The following is a 23,333-nucleotide window of genomic DNA, read 5'->3' on the forward strand; positions in this document are numbered from 1 at the left end:
TACAGCGAAACGATGGCGATCGATGCAAAAAAGTTTGAGGCCTCACAAACTTCATGTTGAAATTCAACAGGATAAAATAGTGGAATCGTACTGCGCATGTAAAGCAGACTACTCTTTACTTGGAAAGATCACGAGTAATCTTGGATCGGAATCAAACCCAGTGCTCTGTCTTAAAAGTCCAATGTGATACAAATAGGCAAATATATATTTCTCTTGCATGACATAGCGCATTTACGTATCCCTAACCCGATTCTTCGGCATAAAACATTACACACTTCGTTCAGCAGGTCACTGATACGCTAACAAAGTGAAAGTTGTTCTCCTGCACTGATAATACTTCAATCAAACTCAGAGAAGTTACTTCTCGCTCACTTACCTTCGAACATACACCCTTGTGTTTGTTGATATTGTCCTCATTTAGTTGTACGTGCGCTCTTCCGCAAGCCTTAATCCATTGTAGACACTTCCTCAACTGTGTTTTAGACTTTGGAAAATGAATCAACCGGGCCCCACGATATCTTTCATCAGAATTGTACGTTCCCCAAGCGCATCTGAGGACTATTTTCCAAGCGCATGCTACTGACAACCAGCATTGCTTGTGGGACAATACGGCGAGAGGGGCGTGTCAAGCCAGGGGTCAGGACAATACGGCTATCTGATTGGATGTCATTGTATGAGTGATTGACAGGTCGGAAAGGTCCATTCCGTGCAGATTCAAGTTCAGACGTGGGTCCTTGAAACCTTTCATGCGTCCTGTTATGATGGACATGTCCAACAACTGCCCGTTTTATACCAACGTTCTTTCCCATTTACATGGCGAATCCTGGATTCATGATTATCAGTCAACCTTTCATGCCTGACAAAAATGGACTCTATTAGAATTGAGGAGCTTAATTTAGACGAAAGTAGTGCTGTGGTGCCAATCTTATGGCATCAAAAGACAATTATAAACCTTTTGGAGGTGGGCGGGGTCAAGTACTTGCGGAGCTCACTCGGTGCTGACTAATTAATGGTGTTAGCAGGAGAATACTGTACTTGCAAATTGTTACCATCAACTTGCCACCAGCAATTATTTGATATCTATTTGATACTGGCGAAAAACTGCTTCCTGCTCCTTTGTCACTGTTTGAAAATATTGACAGGGGAGACGCGAGGTGTGAATTTTCTCACCGTGAGAGTGTCAAACGGATCTCACAGCCTTTTCACATTGGCAGAATTAATATTTGTTTTTCTTCCAATTGTACAGAAACTCTCACTCGCCACTCAAAACATGCTAATGGGAAGTGCAGCACGGGGACGGGGGGGGGATTATGTGCGCTTCATTCACTGCTAATAATAGTACATTCGAGGGGACCAGTGTACAAATGTATCTGATACGTTTGCGTGAATATTTCATGTGAGCGGAACGGTGTCAATTATTCATGTTTACAGTGACGGCATCACCATACGGCAGCTTGGACGCCAAAACATGTTTATAACTCGCCAAAGCTGCCATTTCTTTTTCAGAACCCTGGACTGGTTGCCAGCCAATCACAGGGCACAAAACGCTGTAGAAGATCAACCGTTCACACGGGAAGGCCGAGTTTCAAACCCGGGGCCTTTCAACTGCGAGGCAGAGAAGCTAACCACTTTTTTTCCATTTTAGTTTTCTTTTTTGTCACCATCCGTCGGGAAGATGATTTGTCTTGAAGTCTTTTTTGTTGTTGTTGTTGTCGGGGATTATTTTCCTAATGTGTGGGATTTCGGATGCTGGAAGACTGACTGAGATTGAAAGTGACATCCGTTTGCGTGCCGGCTTCCCACACACACACGAGGACATAATGCCGTATTTGGATATTTAAACTCTCGCTTTTGGCATCTCTTGACGCGCGCGGCATCGCCGCAATGACATGTGACAAAGTGCAGCCGTTGCTTTCGCCGTATAGCCACCGTCACATTATTACCGCCGCTGCCGAGCGTGAACCTTTTTCCCATTCTGTGATTAATTTCCCTTTGCTGCGCTATGATAAAATCTCGCCAATCTCACTCGCTTGGCTCGATGGCGCCCGAGCACCACACAGCGTATTATATTCCATCCAAATGTTGCTTGGTCACCCGGTCTTGGATTATCCCCTTCCCCGCTGTACATCTCGGGCCCGCCGCATCCCAAATCCTGTTTGTCTCCGCTCAAAAATTGAATGTGGAAATGATGCCAAGTGATGTTTCACCCTGACACGGAAGCATTTCATCAACTTCCCATCGAGGTGGTGGAGTGGGAGGACGCCTTCGGCGTGCCCGCTTCCGTTTCTGCTTCTCCGTGGATAAATTGTGCTTTACATTTAAAAGCTTACAGTAGAAGCGCATCGACATGCCTTTGCAGAGATGACACAGCCCAACGCCCCTGATTTTATTTCTACCTTGCATCTACCGTAATCTCTGGCGTAAAAAAAAGTCAGCTTTTTTCACACGCTTTGAACCCTGCGGTTTATGCGGTGATGCGGCTAATTTGTGCATTTTTTTTCTAACGGCCGCAAGGGGGCACTAAAGCGGAAAAGATAACAATTAGACCGGTGGAATATATGTGCCAAGGAAGTGACTTTTATTGGCCCTGATAGCGCTTGGCTAGCGTTAGCGCTGTGCTAGCGTGTTGCTGCTCTGTTACTGGCCCGTCTCAGTGATATTTACCGGTAAGTTTTATTTTAACCGCCCCTGATAGCGTTAGTGTTAGGATTAGTGCTAGCGAGGCATTAGCGCTGGCATTAGCTCTGCACTCGCGTTAAACTCTGTGTAGCGTCTTTCTTTCTGGAAATATCTCGTGATTGAACGTGGGTTTCAATGTGGGCACTTGCGACTTTTACACAGCTGTGGCGTATGTATGTACCAAATGGTATTTCCTTTACAAATGTACTCGATGAGGCTTTTAATCAGGTGCGCTCTCTAGGCCAAGAATTATGGTATTTTGTTTAAATAATTGACAAGGAGCGGTCACATTACAGTCAGTTGTTAGCCACCGCAATGTTATTTTTTTAAACCAATCTTCAGTTATTTTGCATTTTACTGGTTTCCTGAGGCCATAGCCCTGTCTTATAGAAAGGTAGTGCTTTGCCGCCATCTTTTGCCAACTATAGGCAATTATATTGATTTGTTGGGGTTTTGGGTTTGAATGTGGGATTTTTAACGATTTAAAAAAATAATATTTTTTTTCTAAAATAGCATTTTTTTTTGTTGTTGGTAGGGGTGAGGGGTCCCAAGATGACCATCAAACCTTCAACAAAACACTAGGTACACTTCTTTGTCTCTTCATCACTGTTAATATCGTTGCTCCACAGCATCATTTCATCTCGAAAAATCCCATCAATATTTTTTCACGGGGTTTGATTATCTCTCAGCTATTTATTCACGCAGCCACGGAAGCAGGCAGGTGGATTAGTCGAGTCTTTGTACGGACACGGTGTACAAACACACGTTTTGTTTTCACCAGGAAATATTTGCCGGATTACACTGGCAATGCCTGATCTAATGAGCCAGGAAATGTCACACAATAATGCGGCTTCTTTCGTGTTGGTGCGCGACGTGTTTGGTCAGATTAGCAGAGAAGCAACAGCTCCGATGAGGCGAAATCCCCCTGGTGGGATTGCTTATGTATTTATATATACGCATACACATATACTTTACTACGTGGTGCAATGCAGGGAGATGTGCGCAGCGTCTTCGTTGCAGCTGCTGGCTTCCCTTGAGACTGCATGTGTCCATCTTACTTTTACCCTTGGGAAGTGAATGAATTCATAAAAACTTTATCAACTGTGCAGGTTGATGTCATATTTTCAGTGCCATACATGTGCAAAAAAATAAAATAAATTATATACGATTAAACTAAAATAAAACAACTTTCCCTTTGAAGATGGGAAAAATACACGCTATTTAAGTGACAAACGTGGTTTAAAAAAACAACAAGTTAATTTTAAAAATAGTTGAGAGTGCGCCTGCTCCATAATATTGTAGTTTATAAAAACACATAATAATTACATTACTAAATAGAATGTTAAGAATATATTATTTTTTTGGACATTATGCCGCTCCATATGGTGAGCACACCATCACTACCCGGGAGCAGTATTGAGTAATACAGACGCAGTCACAGCTTCTCGGTCAACCACAGTAATATTAGTCATTCTTCACAAAGGATAAAGACAATACGCCCGTGAGTAGTCCTTTATATTGTCTACATCTGTCATTACGTGACTAATAACACGGTGACACCGACGCTATTCTTTAGCCTCCCAGTGGCCATTTGCATTGAGTGTTAGCAATATGCTAATATGCGTTCCTAAGGCAAGGTTATGTGGATATATTTAAATACACGATGTGTGAAACTCTTTGTTTGCTTGTCAATTTCAACTGGGAGTGGTATTAACTAACTTGACGTCTCTTTTTCATAGAACTGTTCACTATAAACCAAACTGCTGCTTGAGCTGGAAGAAAGTGTTTTAGCGTGTTAGCATGGCCATGCTAAAGGCCACCCAGCGCTTTTCAAGCGGCTGCCTTGAAATTTTCTGTCCGTCTCTGTCATGTCATCCGCATCCCCTTCGTCGTCCAATTATTCGAACGAAATCTCGTGTTAATATTCATTACTTGGCATCTCGTGACGCCGCATTGTGAGTCACGTGAGCTGATGCCACTCAGAACCGGGCCAGAGGACACACTCGTACTCACGCCGTGTTCCATATTTTCAAGGAGAGCACTTAATCATTTTTAACATTCAAATCCGATTTTGTTTCCCACCGAATCGACACAACCACCTGCATTTTGTAGCAGAATTTGGCTTTAATGCTTTTTTTTTTTAAACTACATTATCCTTATGTTGCAAAAAAAAAAAAAAAAGTGACAATGATTTGGAAAGCAAAGTATCATTCTATTGTGCTACAAAACAATAAAATATATATATATTTTTGACAACAGACTTTTTATACGCAGCCGTCCACTGCAGTGACATATGAACGATCTGCGATGCATACATTGCAAAATTCCTCCAATTCTTTACAATTTGAAATATCATCCGCATGGCATTTTTAAGACCTTTGAACAGCAGAATAAAGCGCAAAGTGAATTTTTTTTTTTTTTTGAAAGGGCGATCACGGCCGTGTTTTCGAAAATCCTGACTTTTTAAGACTTGTATTATTAAAGAGGCAAATGGGATTTGACTGCTTGTTGTCATGCACACGGACGTCCGTGTGCGCGCCGCGGTCGTGTGAGCTCTGGCATTTGCCGTCCTTTTGATTAGCGTAACAAGAGAGCTGATAAATAGCTTCTGTTAGCAGATGACATTTGACTAAATACTTCCCAAATGCGTGCAATGTGTGCTCATGAATGCTGATGGCTGCCAGATGCCTCCGATGACTTCTCACCGCAGCTAGGTAGATGAAAATATCAGCATGTGTGTGTCACGGGACCACAAAGTACACGCTTAGGACACCTTGGAGAAACGTCGCTGTCCGATTTGCGTTTTGAAATGTTCTTTTTTTTGTGCTGCTTCGCAAGTGCCTGGACAGCTGATGCCAAATTCCCAGCAATTAGCCAGCACCGATATTTCACTCTTTGACATTTAAAAAGGATGTTCAATTAACATTTTCCGATTTAGAGTCAAATAAAGTTTTTAAATTATTCCAAAAAGAAAAAGAAATATACAGCACAACAGAACCTTAAAATTCAAACTTAAAAATAAGATTATTTGCTCACCAAAAAATGCATTGGAAGTGTATGTTTACGTATGTGTTTATGTTTGTCCGCCCAAGACCGTAATTTCCACTAACGACCCAGGTTAAGGCACTGCGTGAATGTCTGATTAGAGCTGCGTATATGTCTGATTAGAGCAGGGGTCATCAACCTTTTTGAGGCTGAGGGCTACTTCGTAAGAACTGATTGTACGAAGGGCTACATGACTTGTTTGCAGCAAACTTCAATCATAGTTCATTATACATAAATGAAATATTTTTGTTTTAATCTTTTGTATGATGTGACATTACAGCTATTTTAAAAACTTAAATAAATAAGCAAGTCAGATTCAAAATTTAAACCTGTGGTATTTTTAAAACATGCCTCGCGGGCGGCTTAAATTGTCCTCCCGGGTTACCATGCGTTGGTGACCCCTGGATTAGAGCATCTGCCTCACAATTTCGAGGTCCGGGGTTCAAATTCCAGCCCCGCCTGTGTGTTGTTTGGATGTTATCCCCGTGCCTGAGTGGGTTTTCTGTTTCCGTGTGTTTCTATGTGCCCTGCGATCGGCTGGCGACCAGTTCAGGGTGTACCCCGTCACCTGCCTGAAGATAGCTGGGACAAGGTCCAGCACTCCCGCGACCCTTGTAAGGATAAGCAATTCAGATAATGGATGGATGGATGACAAGAAACAGATTGAGGTGAATAGATGGAAGGGTGCAACCATCCATTTGTAGCAATCTTTTTGCCAATGTTTGTACAATTTTCTTCTTGGGAGCATCTTGCACATGTTTTTTTTTCTCCACTCCTGCTGGTGCAGCGTGATATATTTATTGAACCCACTCCTACATACGGTATGAAATTCAATAAAAATGGGCTTTAAAAGGTCTTAGCCCACAAATGATGCAAGGCATCTTATGTACCCGTGTGCTCAATCACACCTCCATAATATTCAATTAGGCTCCATGTGATATGAGTCGGCCTATATCGTCCAAGCCCCCCCTTCCTTTGGTTTATTTTGCAGTTATTTCAAGCCCATTTGTTTCTGGACTTTTTACCCGAGGTGATTTAATTGCCCCCCTCCAACAGTTGGCCATATCTTTGCACAGCACATTTGTAAGCCCCGCCACACATCCGCATCCATGAACAATGACGAGCTTTCTTGCTTTTCTTTCTCTCGGGGAGGACGGAATTAAAATTCAAAGGCAGCCGAGTCACTTCCAGGAATTTCTCTGGTTGCTCGCGTTGCGCGTCTGTGCGTTGGGGTCCAAAAAAAAAAAAACTCGACTGATTTTAATCATATTCTTATTTATTTCAGCTTAGAGCTTGGCATGACTTGTAAGGAGCTGGAGCTGCATGGACGAGTTTATAAAGAAAAGGAAAGGGAAAAAAAAAAAACCCTTTGCCTTCTTGTCATGCTGATGCAACAGCGCCATCTACCATGGTAAGTTGGGTATTACCATCTTTTTCTCCTTTTTTAAATATTTATTTCCTCACACTTTATATACAAACAGAAAGAAAATAGAAAAAAGGGAGAAAAATACAATTAATTTACATTCGTTAACAGTGGGATAATAACACCTTTATAAATGACAGATTAGGAGGGTTTCCTCTCATCTCTAATTATCTGATCTAGTAGGTCATCCTCGACCAAGTTCATACCAGTAAGTGAGCAAATAAATTAACCTTAAAGGGAAAACAATCACAATAATCATCCATCCATTTTCTTTGGTGCTTATCCTCACGAGGGTTGCGGGGAGTGCTGGAGCCTACCCCAGCTGTCAACGGGCAGGAGGCGGGGTACGCCCTGAAGTGGTTGCCAGCCAATCGCAGGGCACATCGAGACAAATAGCCACACTCACAATCACACCTAGGGGCAATTTAGAGTGTCCAATTAATGTTGCATGTTTTTGGGATGCGGGTGGACACCGGAGTACCCGGAGAAAACCCATGTAAGCACAGGGAGTACATGCAAACTCCACACAGGCGGGTCCAGGATTGAACCTGGGACCCCAGATCTGTGAAGCCAACGCTTTACCAGCTGTTCCACCGTGCCGCCAACAATAATCATAGTCGTCAAAAAAAAAGAAAAATTATACCACCTCAAAGCACCTTACAACAAATGTTCCAAAAACTATGTACAATGATTTAGATACTCTCTTCAAGTAAAAAAATTTTTTTTTTTTTAAAGGGCCTCTGAAATCATTTAGTGAGTACTCGGTGTGGGAAAAATACTTTTCAAAAAGAAAACAATGTAAATAGAGTCCAAGGTTTCCTTCCACATCCCAAAAACATGCAACATTTATTGGCCACTCTAAATTGCTCCAAGGTGTGATTTTGAGCGCGACTGTTGTCTGTCTTGATGTGCCCCTTGATTGGCTGGCAACCAGTTCAGGTTGTACCCCGCCTCCTGCCCAAAGACAGCTGGGATAGGCTCCGGCACACCCGTGACCCTTGTGAGGATAAGCGGATAAGAAAATGGATGGATGGAGGATAGACTCAAATATAGAATAGGATAGATATATTGCAAGTGATTCTGCCATCGGTGTCATTTTTGGGGGGCAAATATTTCCACACATTTGAGGAACTGGGCGGCACAGTGAATCAGCTGGTAAAGCGTTGGCCTCACAGTTCTGAGGTCCTGGGTTCAATCCCAGACCCACCTGTGTAGAGTTTGTGGAGTTCACTCTAAATTGCCCCTAGGTGGGATTGTGAGTGCGACTGTTGTCTGTCTACATGTGCCCAGCGATTGGCTGGCAACCAGTTCAGGGTGTACCCCGACTCCTGCCCGTTGACAGCTGGGATAGGCTCCAGCCCTCCCCACGACCCTTGTGAGGATAAGCGGCTAAGAAATTGGATGGAGTCCCCAAGTAAAAACTGTTGCCATCCTATTTTTTAATTAACTCTCCTGAGGATATCTTGAAAGGAGAAATGTAGAAAATTGACTTTTTCACGCCTTGTATACTGTTCAGTTGTGTGGCCTGAGTGGCTGCTCACTCATCAAGTGTGAAATTAATGTTTTTTTTTTTTTACTGTCGATTTCTGAAAATGTGTCATTCAAGAGCCCTTCTGCCCCACTGTTGCTTAACAGCCGGGCTAATTTACATAATAGCTGCGGGGGGTCCAATGTGAGTTTCGTGGCCCTTGACATGATCAGCTAGGCCGGGAGAGAATCCAGTGCCACTTTCAAGGTGAAGCATTATCATGCACAGACCCTTTCATGGAGATAAAAGCAAAAGTCCCCTTGGGTGTGTGACGCCGCTGCGGTTGAGTCAAAGCCAAAAAGTAAACAAAGCCATCTATTTTTTTATTGGATGCATGCATTAGCAACACAGTGTAGTGTATGAAGCGCTGCATCCACGAGTAAAAATGCTTTGACTGTATTCACGTGTGCACAGTGTTGTCAAGAGAATGCAGGTGAATGAAATGAAACTTGTATGAATAAATGTAATGAAAAGAAAACCACCGTCCCGAGCCAGAGGCTGAGCTGCACTGCGGTTGTTTACAGAGCAGCCTTGTGTGCTCCCTTACCAAATATGTTCCACGTGGGCAACTTGCATTCTGTGTTGTTGACTCTCTTCAATAGAGGCTATTAAAAATGTAAGCTGTCCCAACAAGCTGCCCCCTGTCATTAAAATTTAGTGGATGCGGCCTCAGGTGGGTTTCAGGTTTGGAATTAATTTTTTAGGAGCTACACAAGGCATCAACAGCTCGGGCCTGCGGAGGGCCCGGCATCATCATGCTCCTGCTGCTTCTGCCGCCACCTTTGTTATACTAACGCTGACTTTATGTGTGGCAAAAAGCCAGCGTCAGCCATAAGATGATGCTCAGGTTGGCCTCTTTTGTTTGTTTCTTGCTGCTTGTCAACACGACGGCGGATCAAAAAGGTGAGTTTATCGTCGTTGGCACGCGTGCTCTGTGAGGTCGCGCCTGTGTCCGTTTGGGATTTTGATGTGAAAGATGAATGCTGATCCTGCCTGAAAGAAAATGTTATTATGGAACACTACGACATAAAAGACTAGGAATGGACCTTTCCGACTGGTGATCTTCAGCTCTGTCCCCTTTGCTACAGTTGCCATCTCCCACAATCTTACAAAATGGCGACTGAACATGACATGTTTGAAGTGGATTCTCTATCGCGTATTCCATATAATATTGGGGTGTATTTTTTGCCAAATGCGTCAGACTTGTCCAAGAGAGCTCTACAGAGAGGTCACAACTATTTCACGCAAGGATATGTACACGGAATTCATATTTTGGACGGAGCAGGACGCAATGTCAGAGTTACAGCGAAACGTTGGCGATCGATGCAAAAAAGTTTGACGCCTCACGAACTTCATATTGAAATCCAACAGGATAAAATAGTGGAATAGTAGTGTGCATGTGAAGCAGGGTGAGTACTTTTTACTTGGAAAAATTACGAGTAATTGTAGTCTTTATAGGTGAGTGTCAATATTCATTTGTCTCGGCTCGTAATCGAACCCAGTGCTCTGTCTTAAAAGGTCGATGTGATACAAATAGGCAAATAGAAATTTCACAAATTACACACATCATTCAGCAGGTCTGTGATACGGTAACAAAGTGAAAGTTGTTCTCCGCCAATGCATAAAAGCACTGATAATAATTCAATCAAACTCCGAGAAGATACTTCTCCCTCACTTACCTTCGAACATACAGCCTTGTGTTTGTTGATATTGTCCACATTTATTTGTACGCGCGGTCTTCCGCAAGACTTTATCCATCGTAGACAGTTCGTCAACTCTGTTTTAGGCTTTGGAAAATGAATATAACCTTGTAACCTGGCTGGATATCTTTCATCAAAATTACACGTTCCCCGAGCGCATCTGAGGACCCTTTTCTTCGTAAGATTAACTTTTCCAAGCGCACGCTACTGACAACCAGCATTGCTTGTGGGACAATACGGCGAGAGGGGCGTGTCAAGCCAGGGGTTAAGACAATGCGGCTATCTGATTGGCTATTATTGTCCGAGTGATTGACAGGTCGGAAAGGTCCATTGAAGAGCAAAGTTGGTATGTTCAATTCAAATTTAAAAAACGCTGAAAAGATGTCATTTAAAAGTGTATTTAAGGGTGCATGTTTTTCCCCCCCCAAAAAAATATTATTAGTGACCCTAATTAAAAGACTGTAATTCAATTTAAGTTTATTTTTTAAGGTGTAAAATGTGGCGGCATCCTCTCTGCGCCATCCGGCAACCTGTCCAGTCCAAATTTCCCGGGCCTCTACCCATACAACATCCACTGCTCCTGGCTCATTGTGGTGCCGGAAGGTTCCTCGGTGCTGCTTACCTTTCATCACTTCGAGCTGGAGTACCACAGCAGCTGCGCTTACGACCATGTGAAGATCTACAACGGGGTGTCTGGTGACGAGGGCAACCTGCTGGGCACCTTCTGCGGCAACGCCCCCCCGCCGGCCTTCTCCTCGTCCTGGAACGTTATGTCGGTCATCTTCCGCTCAGACCGTCACGTGGCGCACAGGGGCTTCAGTTTGGGCTACAGGAAAGGTAAGTCAGTGATTTTTTAAGCATTAGACTGTTTTATTTTGTGGAGTTAGAGTCTTGAAAGGGAAAATGTGGACATAAAAATGGAGATGATGATGAATGGTGGATGGACGGACAGACAGGCATGACGGGCAGAATGAATGTCGTTATAAATGTATAGGTGTTCCTAATGTTGTGGTTGCATTTTTTCTTTTTTGGGTCCAGACATGTGCGGCGGGGTGCTGACAGGCCTTTCGGGCGTCATCTCCAGTCCGGGTTACCCGGGGGAGTACAGCAACGACGCTGACTGCACGTGGCTCATCCACGTGTCCAACAGCAGCGCAGTCACTCTTCTCTTCTTAGACTTCCAGATGGAAAACAATGAGGGGTGCCATTTTGACTACGTGGCCCTGTTCGACGGGTCCACTGTGTCACACCGGCACCTCGGTACGTACTGCGGGGCTGACATGCCGCCCACCGTCGTCACCGCAACCAGCCAGCTGCTGCTTGTCTTCAAATCTGACTTCAACATCGGGGGACGGGGCTTCAAGGCGTACTACTACTCAGGTAACTCATTTCAGTGATTTACCAAAACAATTGCACCCCAGATGGGACTTGATCTCACCTAGATGAAGTGGCTGGGGAAAGGGAAGGCACGGTAAATCTGCTAATGTTACTGCCCCCGTGACTTGACCCAGAAAGCAGTCAAAGATGGATGGATCCATTGTAGCTTCAGAACAAAATTATGTCGACCTTGTAAATCATTATGTAGATCTCTGAAAAGGTTAACAACCCTGATGGGACCTGAACCCACAATCCCTGGCTTAGGAGGCCAGTGCCGTATCCTTTAGGCCACTGGGGCCAGTTGTGAGAACTATTGATCTGTCAATCGAGCAAGAACCAAAGCAATTGGAGTTCAAATTACAATTTATATATTTTTGCCTGAGAACAAAGTGGTAACATTATTGCACATATATATATATAAAAATAGAACTTTATCCAGTGTACCACAATGTACAAAGTACTTTACAAAGCTGAACATTGCTCCATCGGGAGCAAATTAGGGTTAAATTGATCACCCAAGAACACTTCAAGATGTAAACAATCAACTAACCAGTTGACTGGACAGCCCAACCTACCTACTGAGAGAAATAGGAGCTCTTTTGTTGGTAACTACATGGTGCTCCTAAATTACACACATCCCAGATGGGACTTGAACACACAATCCCTTGCTTCGGAGGCCAGTGCCTTCTCCTTTAGGTCACTGGGGTTACATATGATCTGTCAGTTAAGCAAGAAATAAAGCAATCGGTGTTTCCCATTAATCTTTCCTGAGAGCAAAGTTGTAAACTGATTCCACATATATATAACTTTATCCAGAGTACCACAGTGTACAAAACACTTTACAAAGCCTAACATTGACACGTAGGGAAGTTCAATTGATCACCCAAGAACACTTCAAGATGCAAACACCTGGAGTTGGGATTTTAGCCAGTTGATTGGACAACCCAATCTACCTAGTGAATGAAATAGGAGCTCATTTGTTGGTAGTTACGTGGCATTCTTAAATTCAATGAACCCCAGATGGGACTTGAACCCGCAATCCCTGGCTAAGGAGGCCAGTGCCTTATGCAAACTGTAGTGATCTGTCAATCGAGGAAGAACCAAAGCAATCAGAGCACCATTGAAATTTGTATAGAATTAATCAATTTTTGCCCGAGAAAAGAGGTATGTTCAACATGGTAAAGTGTTGCATATACTTAGAACTTTAACCACAGTAGCACACTACTTTACAAAGCCCAACATTGACACAAAGGGAGGAAGTTAGCATTCTTCACCCAAGAGCACTGAGATAGACACCTGGAGGTGGGATTCTAATCAGCTTGCTGGTGACTCGACGATCCACTCTGCCGACTGAGAGATAGCAGACCTTGCTAGTAGGTAATTATGTGGAGTTCCTAAAACCTTCACACCCCAGATTGGATTTGATCCCACAATCCCTGGATTAGGAGGCCAGTGCTGGGGGTGGAAACTTTGCTTGTCGATTTCTAAATCAGTCAATGGTAATTCCTCTCCATGGAGAAATATTTTTATATACATAAATGAGACCTGCAGTGGCCCCAGTGGCCTAATGGATAAGGCACTGGCCTCCTAAGCCAGTGATTGTGGGTTCAAGTCCCATCTGGGGTTCCTTGTTCGTTCTAAGACTTCACACACGAAAGCAAATGTCTTCCTATTGATTAATTGGTATAGAGATGCAGATTTGACTTTTAAAGTGGTCAATGGCAGTGAATGTTAAGTCTTCTCCTGACAAACTTTCAATTCAGAAGCAATAAAAGTTTTGAATTGAAAGTAATTGCAATGGAATTAATCCAGTGGAGAAAAGAACAGAACCTGGGGACAATCCAGGACATGCTGGAAACACTGTCTCGGCTGGCCTGGGAAGTTCTTGAGATGCCTCTGGAAGAGCTGGATAAAGAGGCTCGGGAAAGGGAAGGCTGGGTAAACCTGCCAAGGTTACTGCCCCTGTGACTTGACCCAGAAAAACATTGAAAGATGGATGGATCCATTGCTGTCTCAGAACAAAGTTATGTCGCCCTTGTAAATCAATATGTTGATCTCTGAAAAGGAAAACACCCCAGATGGGACTTGAACCCACAATCCCTGGCTTAGGAGGCCAGTGCCTTATCCATTAGGCCACTGGGGCCTGATGTGAGGTCTAGTGATCTGTCAGTCGAGCAAGAACCAAAGCAATCAGGGCACCATTGAAATTCGTATAAAATTAATCAATTTTTGCCTGAGAACAAAGTGGTAAGATGATTGCACAAATATAGAACTATATCGAGTGTACCACAACATACAAAGTACTTTACAAAGCCCAAAATTGACAATGTCATGACATTGATCACCCAAGAACATCTCAAGATGTAAACAACCAACTAACCAGTTGGGTAGTGACTGGACAAGTAATCTACCAATGGAGAGAAATAGGAGCTCTTCTGTTGGTGGGATTCCTAAAGTCTATACACCCCAGATGGGACTCGAACCCACAATCCCTGGCTTCGGAGGCCAGTGCCTTCTCCATTAGGCCACTGGGGTTACAAATGTGTCAATTGAGCAAGAACCAAAGCAATCAGTGTTTCCCATTAAGCTTTCCTGAGAGAAAAGTGGTAAACTGATTGCACATATATCGAACTTTATCCAGAGTACCACAGGGTACAAGACACTTTACAAAGCCTGACATTGACACGTAGGGAGGTTCAATCAATCACCAAAGAACACTTGAAGATGAAAACACCTGGAGTTGGGATTGTAGCCAGTTGACTGGACAAGCCAATCTACCGAGTGAGAGAAAAAGGAGCTCATTTGTTGGTTGTTACATGGCGTTCCTAAATTTAAGATACCTCGGATGGGACTGGGGCCAAATAGAAGCACCAGTGATCTGTCAGTTGAGCAGGAACCAAAGCAATCAGAGTGACTGGACAACCCAATGTACCTAGTGAGAGAAATAGGAGATTGTTTGTTGGTAGTTACGTGGCGTTCCTAAAAGTCATGACACCCAAGATGGGACTCAAACCCACAATCCCTGGCTTAGGAGGCCGGTGCCTTATCCATTAAGCCATTGGGGACATATTCAAGCTGTTGTGATCTGTCAATTGACGAAGAACCAAAGCAATAAGAGCACCACTGAAATTAGTATAGAATTAATCAATTTATGCGCGAGAACAAAGTGGTAAGATGATTGCACAAATATAGAAATTCATCCAGTGTACCACAACGTACTTTACAAAGCCTAACATTGTCAATGTCATGACATTGATCACCAAAGAACACTTCAAGATGTAAACAACCAACAAACCAGTTGGCTGGACAACCGAATCTACCAATGGAGAGCAATAGGAGCTCTTTTGTTGGTGGCATTCCTGAAGTCTAGACACCCCACATGGGACTCGAACCCACAATCCCTGGCTTCGGAGGCCAGTGGCTTCTCCATTAGGCCACGTGTCAATTGAGCGAGAACCGAAGCAATCAGTTTTGCCCATCAATCTTTCCTGAGAGAAAAGTGGTAAACTGATTGCACATATATCGAACTTTATCCAGAGTACCACAGTGTATAAGACACTTTACAAAGCCTGACGTTGACACACAGGGAGGTTCAACCGATCACCCAAGAAAACGTCAAGATGCAAACACCTGGAGTTGGGATTCTCGCCAGTTGACTGGACAACCCAATGTACCTAGTGAATGAAATAGGAGGTTGTTTGTTGGTCGTTACATGGCGTTCCTAAAAATCATTACACCCAAGATGGGACTCGAACCCACAATCCCTGGTTTAGGAGGCCGGTGCCTTATGCAAACTTTAGTGATCTGTCAATCGAGGAAGAACCAAAGCAATCAGAGGACCACTGAAATTAGTATTGAATTAATCAATTTTTGCCTGACAACAAAGTGGTAAGATGATTGCACAAATATAGAACTTTATCCAGTGTACCACAACGTACTTTACAAAGCCTAACATTGACAATGATCACCCAAGAACACTTCAAGATGTAAACAACCAACTAACCAGTTGGCTAGTGACTGGACAACCAATCTACCAATGGAGAGAAATAGGAGCTCTCCTGTTGGTGGCATTCCTAAAGTCTATACACCCCAGATGGGACTCGAACCCACAATCCCTGGCTTCGGAGGCCAGTGCCTTCTCCATTAGGCCACTGGGGTTACGTAGGTGACAGTTGAGCAAGAACCGAAGCAATCAGTTTTTCCCATCAATCTTTCCTGAGAGAAAAGTGGTAAACTGATTGCATATATATCGAAATTTATCCAGAGTACCACAGTGTATAAGACACTTTACAAAGCGTGACATTGACACATAGGGAGGTTGAATCGATCACCCAAGAAAACTTCAAGATGCTAACACCCGGAGTTGGGATTCTAGTCAGTTGACTGGACAACCCAATGTACATAGTGAGAGAAATCGGAGCTTGTTTGTTGGTAGTTACGTGGCGTTCCTAAAAGTCATTACACCCCAGATGGGATTCAAACCCACAATCCCTGGCTTAGGAGGCCAGTGCCTTATCCATTAGGCCACTGGGGCCATACGTAAACTCTAGTGATCTGTTAATCAAGCAATAACCAAAGCAATCAGAGCACCACTGAAATTAGTATAGAATTAATCAATTTTTGCCTGAGGAAAAAGTATGTTCAACATGGTTCAGTGTTGCATATACATAAAGGTTTACCCACAATATCACACTGATTGAAGTACTTTACAAGGCCCAACATTGACACAAAGGGAAAAAGTTAGCATTGATGGATCTTCACCCAAGAGCACTGAGATAGAAATCTGGAGCTGGGATTCTCATCAGCTGGACCATCCACTCTACTGAGACATAACAGACCTTGTTTTTAGGTAATTATGTGGTGTTTCTAAAACCTTCACACCCCAGATGGAACTTGAACCCATAGTCCCTGGCTTAGGAGGCCAGTGTCTTGTCCATTAGGCCACTAGGGATAGAAGCTTCACTTCTTGAAATGAATATTCGATTTCTATATCAGTCAAAGGCAATTTACACAGAAATATTTTTATATACATAAATGAGAGGGAGACTTTACAAAGCCTAACATTGACACATAGGGAGCAAATTAGGGTTAGGGTAACCCAAGAACACTTCAAGATGTAAACAACCAACTAACCAGTTGGCTGGTGACTGGACAACCCAATTTCCCTCCTGAGAAAAATAGGAGCTCTTGCAATGGCGATTCACTTTTTATATAGATAAATGAGATATCGACAGATGAGAAGAGACCAGAAGTGGCCCCAGTGCACTAATGGATAAGGTCTGGCCTCCTAAACCAGAGATTGTGGGTTTAAGTCCCATCTGGGGTGGCTCGTTTGTTCCAAGACTTCACACACACAAAAGCAAATGTGTTTCCCATTGATTAATTGGTATGGAGATGCAGGTTTGACTTCTAAAGCCGTCAATGGCATTGAATGTTCAGTGTTCCCCTGACAAACTTTTCAGTCGCAATCAAAGTTTTGAATTGAAAGTAATTGCAAGAGAATTAATCCAGTGTAGAAAAGAACAGAAGCCGGCGGCAACCCAGGACACGCTGGAAAGACAGTGTCTTGGCTGGCCTGGGAAATTCTCGGGATGCCTCTGGAAGAGCTGGATGAAGTGGCTCGGGAAAGGCAAGGCTGGGCAAACCATGCCAAGGTTATTGCCCCCGTGACTTGACCCAGAAAAGTAGTGAAAAATGGATGGATCCATTGTTGTCCAGAACAAAGTTATGTCGACCTTATAAATCAATATGTTGATCTCTGAAAAGGAACACTCCAGGTGGGACTTCAACCGACAATCCCTGGTTGAGGAGGGACTGCCAGTGAGCACTATCAACTTGTCAATCGATCAAGAACCAAAGCAATCAGAGTTCGAATTACAATTTATATAGAATTAATCAATTTTTGACTGAGAACAAAGTGGTAACATTACTGCACATATAGAGAACTTTATCCAGTGTACCACAATGTACATTACAAAGCCTAACATTCCTACATAGGGAGCAAATTCAGGTTAAATCGATCACCCAAGAACACTTCAAGATGTAAACAATCAACTACCAAATTGACTGTTGCCCCCTATCTAACAACTGAGAGAAATTTGAGCTCTTTTGTTGGTAACTACATTGCGTTTCTGAAGTTCATACACACCCCAGATGGGACTTGAACCCACAATCCCTGGCTTCGGAGGCCAGTGCCTTCTCCATTAGGCCACTGGGGTTACATATGATCTGTAAGTTGAGCAAGAAACAAAGCAATCGGTGTTTCCCATTAATCTTTCCTGAGAGCAAAGTGGTAAACTGATCACGCATTTATAGAACTTTGTCCAGAGTACCACAATGTACAAAACACTTAACAAAGCCTGACATTGACTCGTAGGAAGGTTCAATCGATCACCAAAGAACACTTCAAGATGCAAACACCTGGAGATGGGATTGCAGCCAGTTGACTGGACAAGCCAATCTGCCGAGTGAGAGAAAAAGGAGCTCATTTGTTGGTAGTTCCATGGCGTTCCTAAATTTAATATACCCCAGATGGGACATGAACCCACAATCCCGGGTTTAGGAGGCCAGTGCCTTATCCTATGTGGGTTCAAGTCCCATCAGGGGTGGCTCCTTCGTTCCAAGACAACACACACAAAAGCAAATGTGACTAATTTGTATAGAGATGCACATTTGACTACTTAATCTGTGAATGGCAGTGATTGTTAAGTGTTCCACTGGCAATCTTATCATTCGCAATCAAAGTTTTGAATTGAAAGTAATTGCAATAGAATTAATCCAGTGTAGAAAAGAACAGAAGCCGGGGACAACCCAGGACACGCTGGAAAGACTGTGTCTCAGCTGGCCCGGGATCTTCTCGGGATGCCTCTGGAAGAGCTGGATGATGTGGCTCGGGAAAGGGAAGGCTGCCTTATCCGTTAGGTCACTGCGGGCCATATGCAAACTTGAGTAATCTGTCAATTGAGGAAGAACCAAAGCCATCACCCAAGAGCACTGAGATAGACACCTGGAGGTGGGCTTTTCATCAGCTGGCTGGTGACTGGACAATCCACTCTGCCTTCTGATAGATAGCAGACCTTGGTAGTAGGTAATTATGTGAAGTTCCTAAAACCTTCACACCCTAGATGGGACTTGAATCCACAATCCCTGGTTTAGGAGGCCAGTGCCTTGTCCATTAGGCCAATGAGGCCTCAACATTCTCTTCTTGAAATGAATATTCGATTTCTAAATCAGTCAATGGCAATTCCTCGCGACACTATTTTTATATACATAAATGAGATATCGACAGAGCAGAAGCAGTCAGAAGTGGCCCCAGTGGCCTAATGGACAAGGCACTGGCCTCCTAAGCCAGGGATTGTCGGTTCAAGTCCGATCTGGTGTGGCTCACTTTTAAGAAGTCTATGTCACGAGTTACAAACATGGTGAACATAAATTTCTCCTGAGGCAACAATGGATTATTTCATTCACCAATTACTTTCAATTCAAAACCTTCACTCCTCTTTGCGAATCAACATGAATAAATATGAAATACCTGTCACTTAACATTCACTGCCATTGAGGGCATTAGAAGTCAAATAACATTAACTGGGAGAGGTTACACTCAATGAGATTTCTTCCTTTGTCGACTCTTCACAAACCAAGTCCCATCTGGGGTATTTCAATTTCAAGAAGTCTCCATCATGAGTTACAAACATGAATTTCTCCTGAGGCAACAATGGATTAATTCTCCACCAAGATACCACATGAAACTGTGACAGAGAAAAACTCTTGCTTCCATGTCCACACCAAAACTGGATGTGAACTTGAAATGTTTGTTCTTAAACTCAGGCATCAGTCAACCAAGGTTCCAATGTAATTGTCAGACAGTGATAATTGCTTTCAACATGACAGGGCATAACCACTAAGAGTTGGGAATGTCCGATTCCAAGTCTCGGTAAAGAATTTTTTGTCCAACTTCTTCCCCACCAGGTGAATGCCAGCAAGTGCTGTCAGACATTGGTGGCAATTTCAGCAGCCCCAACTTCCCGCAGATCTACCCGAACAACATCAACTGCCACTGGAGTATTTCTCTGGCGCCCGGCTACCGGATCAAGCTCTTCTTCCCCGTTATGGACCTGGAGGGCCGCAACAGTCTGACAGACGCATGCGACTACGACTGGGTGGCCGTGTACGACGGTGAGGAGCAGGAGGCGCACGCGTTGATGGGACGGTGGTGCGGCGCCGAGAGGCCGCCGTCGCTTATCTCCCGGGGCAACAAGATGCTGGTGGTGCTCAGTACGGACAGAGATGAGGCGCACAAAGGCTTCACCGCATCTTATCTCGGAGGTAAACCTCAACCCGACATGGTTGCTGATGGCACGTGGTATCTATTTTGATTTAAGTTCCTTACCCTTTAAAACACTACATAAAAATACATTTGACAGAAAAATGTATTTTAGGAACTGTGTCTTTATGTATGGAGCTTTCAAGGTCCACTGTCGTGAAATGCACGATTTTTAGTATGTTATTCATGAAAAAAAGACAGCCGGAATGGACCCGTCTGTTTTTTCACCACACAACATGATTTCAACATACTGTATTTGGCTTTTTGTAGCTCCAGCCATGAAAATCCTCTCGAGGGATTTGTTTTGGAGAAGAAGCAGGAGGTGACGTTAGGCCCAGACACCCACTCAGGCGGCTTCATTTGTTTATACGAGTTTTACCTGAGGGAATGTAGCTGGTTGTTCCTCCGTGTTAGCCAAAATGCCGGCTCGTTGTATTGCTGGATATTGTTTGAACACTCGGGAGGATGGATTTACTCTTCATGCTTTTCCATAAGATCTGGTTCGTCGTGAAAAATGGATTGCACAGGTGCAAACGACGAGAGCTCCGTGGGTTCCAAATGACAGGTAGGTGTGTATACAGCTACTAAAAAAAACAATAGTGCGACGTAATCTTCTAAGAATGTAACAAATGATCTGGGTACGTAAGTCAGGGGTGCTAAATGTGTCGATGTACGCGTCGGACAGCTTCCTTGTGGGTGCCGCCGGTGTTGTCGACAAGGCCGAGTCGGCCTTGTGGATTGCCGCCGGCCTTGTCGACCCGGCGTTAGCCCAGACGCAGAGGTAAATCGGGCGGGGATGCGGTTTGGCTGGGCTCTCCCCCCACCAGCCACCGCTGTCTGGGCACCTCACTTTGCGCGTCACGGCTTGCCCGCCGGCCACGGCTTCCGCGTTGGCCCCGACGCGTAGGTGGTTTGGCTGGGTGCTGGAGGAGAAAGGAGCTCTCCCCCCCGCCCGGCATGGGTCCTCCTGAGTACGCTACATACTGTCGGTGAGTCTGTTGTTAGTTAGAAGTGATCCGCGTATCATCAAAATATGGCTCGAAATGACGGTAATATTACCCAGGTCATTTCACTCGATTGTGAGATGTTCTCTTCTTCTTCAAAAAGAGCTTCTGTGTTCCATAGCTAGTTGCCAGTACATGCTTTCATTAACGAATGTCCCGGTGTAACATCTCCTGATGACGTTGCAGGCAATATGGCGACCACTTGGATGTCGAATGAGACTTCCGCAACTTTGCGCATGGATGACACGCTCTTCGCTCATATTTATGTTTTCGTATAGGCATTGAAGTGAATAATGTCATATGTATTTTTCATTACAATATCTATTTTAGAATGTTTATAGGAGTGACATTGGAGCTTTAAAATTCTTATTTGCAAACAAACTGGCGGTGAATGGCCACGGATCGCGAAAGCAAAAAAGGGAAAAAGATAGCTGGGGATTCAGCAGTTCTTGGACTGAATCAGTTGCTTTCAATGCCAGTGCAAAATGTTTGCCTGCGTGGACTGCTAAAAAGTTGTCAAAAAGAAAGAGTAATGTGGAAAGACATTTCCTGGGAAGGTATGCTACATTTGCAACCGAGTACTCAGGGGTTAGGGTTAGGGAGACCGGCTTGCTCAAAGCCAAAAATTGCCCACGTTCCAAAAATCTTGACTTGAAGACTTGATTGGATTGGATAGTTGCATGATATTGACATTGGAAAAAAATGTGTTAAGTATTTACTTTATGACTTAATACTTATAAATATTTTTTTCTTTTCGGTCATGTTCAAATAGTGGTGCCAGTGAACGTGAGCTGCACCAGGTCGGAGTTCACCATCCTGATCCCCCAGCAGTCATTACCGCAGCTGGACCGCGAGAGCATCTACCTGGGAAACCCCTCGTGTACCTCTCAGCTGACGGCCACCTCTTACAAGATCCTGGCCCAGTTCGTCAACTGCGGCACGGCCAGTCAGAAGTACCGCAACGTCACCATGCTGGTCAACAAGCTCTACATCGACTTCTCCGACGGAGAACGGCGTAACGTGCAAGAGTACAAGGTGCAGTGCGACGCCATGCGCAAGGCGGCCTCGGCGTCCATCGTCTCGGCCGAGGAACGCCGACTGGAGCAGGAGGCCGTGCGAGGCGACGCCGCGGGCGGCGGGGGCTCCGCGGGGCGCGCCGACGCCGAGCCGCGTGATCTCAGCGATATCGTTTTCATAAGCATCTGCGTCCTGGCTGTCATCCTCATGGTGATCGCCATCATCTGGCTTGTGTTGCTTTAGCCGCAACATTAGGTACAGTACATAATTCATACATACATTCCAATGTTTTAAAAATAAAGACTTTTGAATTAAAATACATTGTTGAACACATCTACCCACAAAACAGGCCCCAAACGTCCCCCAAAACAGATGAATGAATTCTTCTTTGATCAAAAGCAAACAATTGTTTGTCATCATTGACCCCTCCGTACAGAGCACTTAACTACGCCTACTGAAGTGACGTCACGCCACGTGCGCTCACGTAAGACAAACAGTAAAAATGGCAAATACAATACAATACATTCTGAACTGAGACAGACTCTATGCTTCTGATTTAATTCAAATTAACGATATAGATTCTAAATACAATACATTCTTAACTGAGAGAGACGCCATGCTTCTGATTTCATTCAATCATTCACACGTAGCAATGTTATGCTAGCGCAGAACGTCTCATTCATTTATACGAGACGTGTATTAAAAATCAAATTTAGGGCATATCTTCGTGCAAACACAGTCTGGTTAAGCTTCGGCCGCGAGCCAGCAAGAAATCAATACGTTTGTGCAGTCCGATCATCGCTAAATATCGCTCAACAAAGAATAAGTGTCAATCGTTCACACGTAGCAATGTTATGCTAGCGCAGAACGTGTCATTCATTTATACGAGACGTGTATTAAAAATCAAATTTAGGGCATATCTTCGTGGAAACACAGTCTGGTTAAGCTTCGGCCGCGAGCCAGCAAGAAATCAATACGTTTGTGCAGTCCGATCATCGCTACATATCGCTCAACAAAGAATAAGTGTCTCAATCGTTCACACGCAGCAGTGTTATGCTAGCGAAGAACTTCGAATTCATTTATACGAGACATCTATTGAAAATCAAATATAGGGCATAAATTCGTGCAAACATATGTGTTCCGGTTGATATTAGATGGATTAAGTTGATGATACGGTCTTCCACAAAGTTTGATCCATCGAAGGCATTTTTCGTACTGGGTCTTCGGTTTTGGAATG

General features: G+C 43.9%; 1 protein-coding gene and 6 non-coding genes across 11 annotated transcripts; 2 read left to right on the top strand and 5 right to left on the bottom strand.

Annotated features, from left to right (window-relative positions):
* The first annotated feature begins 2,647 nt into the window (after positions 1–2,647).
* On the top strand, positions 2,648–22,861 carry cdcp2 (CUB domain containing protein 2). Of its 5 annotated transcripts, XM_061838376.1 has the most exons (9): positions 4,052–4,180; positions 6,273–6,392; positions 7,010–7,135; positions 9,380–9,578; positions 10,865–11,212; positions 11,414–11,755; positions 19,721–20,077; positions 20,571–20,640; positions 21,852–22,243. In XM_061838376.1, the coding sequence occupies exons 4-9, from the start codon at positions 9,512–9,514 to the stop codon at positions 22,096–22,098; spliced, it is 1,431 nt and encodes a 476-aa protein (XP_061694360.1). In that variant the 5' UTR covers positions 4,052–4,180; positions 6,273–6,392; positions 7,010–7,135; positions 9,380–9,511; the 3' UTR covers positions 22,099–22,243. The 5 variants fall into 5 exon arrangements, with proteins under 5 accessions (XP_061694359.1, XP_061694360.1, XP_061694355.1 ...); XM_061838375.1 differs by lacking the exons at positions 4,052–4,180; positions 20,571–20,640 and adding an exon at positions 2,648–2,666 and having other exon boundaries at positions 21,852–22,861; XM_061838371.1 differs by lacking the exon at positions 20,571–20,640 and having other exon boundaries at positions 21,852–22,861.
* Positions 13,306–13,378, top strand: trnar-ccu (transfer RNA arginine (anticodon CCU)). The gene has a single exon. It is a non-coding gene; the product is annotated as a tRNA-Arg (tRNA).
* trnar-ccu (transfer RNA arginine (anticodon CCU)) lies at positions 13,823–13,895 on the bottom strand. The gene has a single exon. It is a non-coding gene; the product is annotated as a tRNA-Arg (tRNA).
* Positions 14,215–14,287, bottom strand: trnar-ccg (transfer RNA arginine (anticodon CCG)). Its single transcript has one exon. It is a non-coding gene; the product is annotated as a tRNA-Arg (tRNA).
* Positions 15,838–15,910, bottom strand: trnar-ccg (transfer RNA arginine (anticodon CCG)). The gene has a single exon. It is a non-coding gene; the product is annotated as a tRNA-Arg (tRNA).
* trnar-ccu (transfer RNA arginine (anticodon CCU)) lies at positions 16,214–16,286 on the bottom strand. The gene has a single exon. It is a non-coding gene; the product is annotated as a tRNA-Arg (tRNA).
* trnar-ccg (transfer RNA arginine (anticodon CCG)) lies at positions 17,898–17,970 on the bottom strand. Its single transcript has one exon. It is a non-coding gene; the product is annotated as a tRNA-Arg (tRNA).
* Positions 22,862–23,333: the final 472 nt, after the last annotated feature.

The sequence above is a fragment of the Syngnathoides biaculeatus genome, chromosome 13 (genome assembly GCF_019802595.1).
Source record: "Syngnathoides biaculeatus isolate LvHL_M chromosome 13, ASM1980259v1, whole genome shotgun sequence".
NCBI lineage: Eukaryota > Metazoa > Chordata > Actinopteri > Syngnathiformes > Syngnathidae > Syngnathoides > Syngnathoides biaculeatus.

What these genes read in the sequence shown, in the direction of transcription:
- cdcp2 (XM_061838375.1), top strand. Translation starts at nt 9,512, where the DNA reads ATGATGCTCAGGTTGGCCTCTTTTGTTTGTTTCTTGCTGCTTGTCAAC. An exon ending in CACGACGGCGGATCAAAAAG is followed by an intron (nt 9,579 to 10,864) that starts GTGAGTTTATCG and finishes TTATTTTTTAAG; the next exon opens with GTGTAAAATGTGGCGGCATC. An exon ending in CAGTTTGGGCTACAGGAAAG is followed by an intron (nt 11,213 to 11,413) that starts GTAAGTCAGTGA and finishes TTTTGGGTCCAG; the next exon opens with ACATGTGCGGCGGGGTGCTG.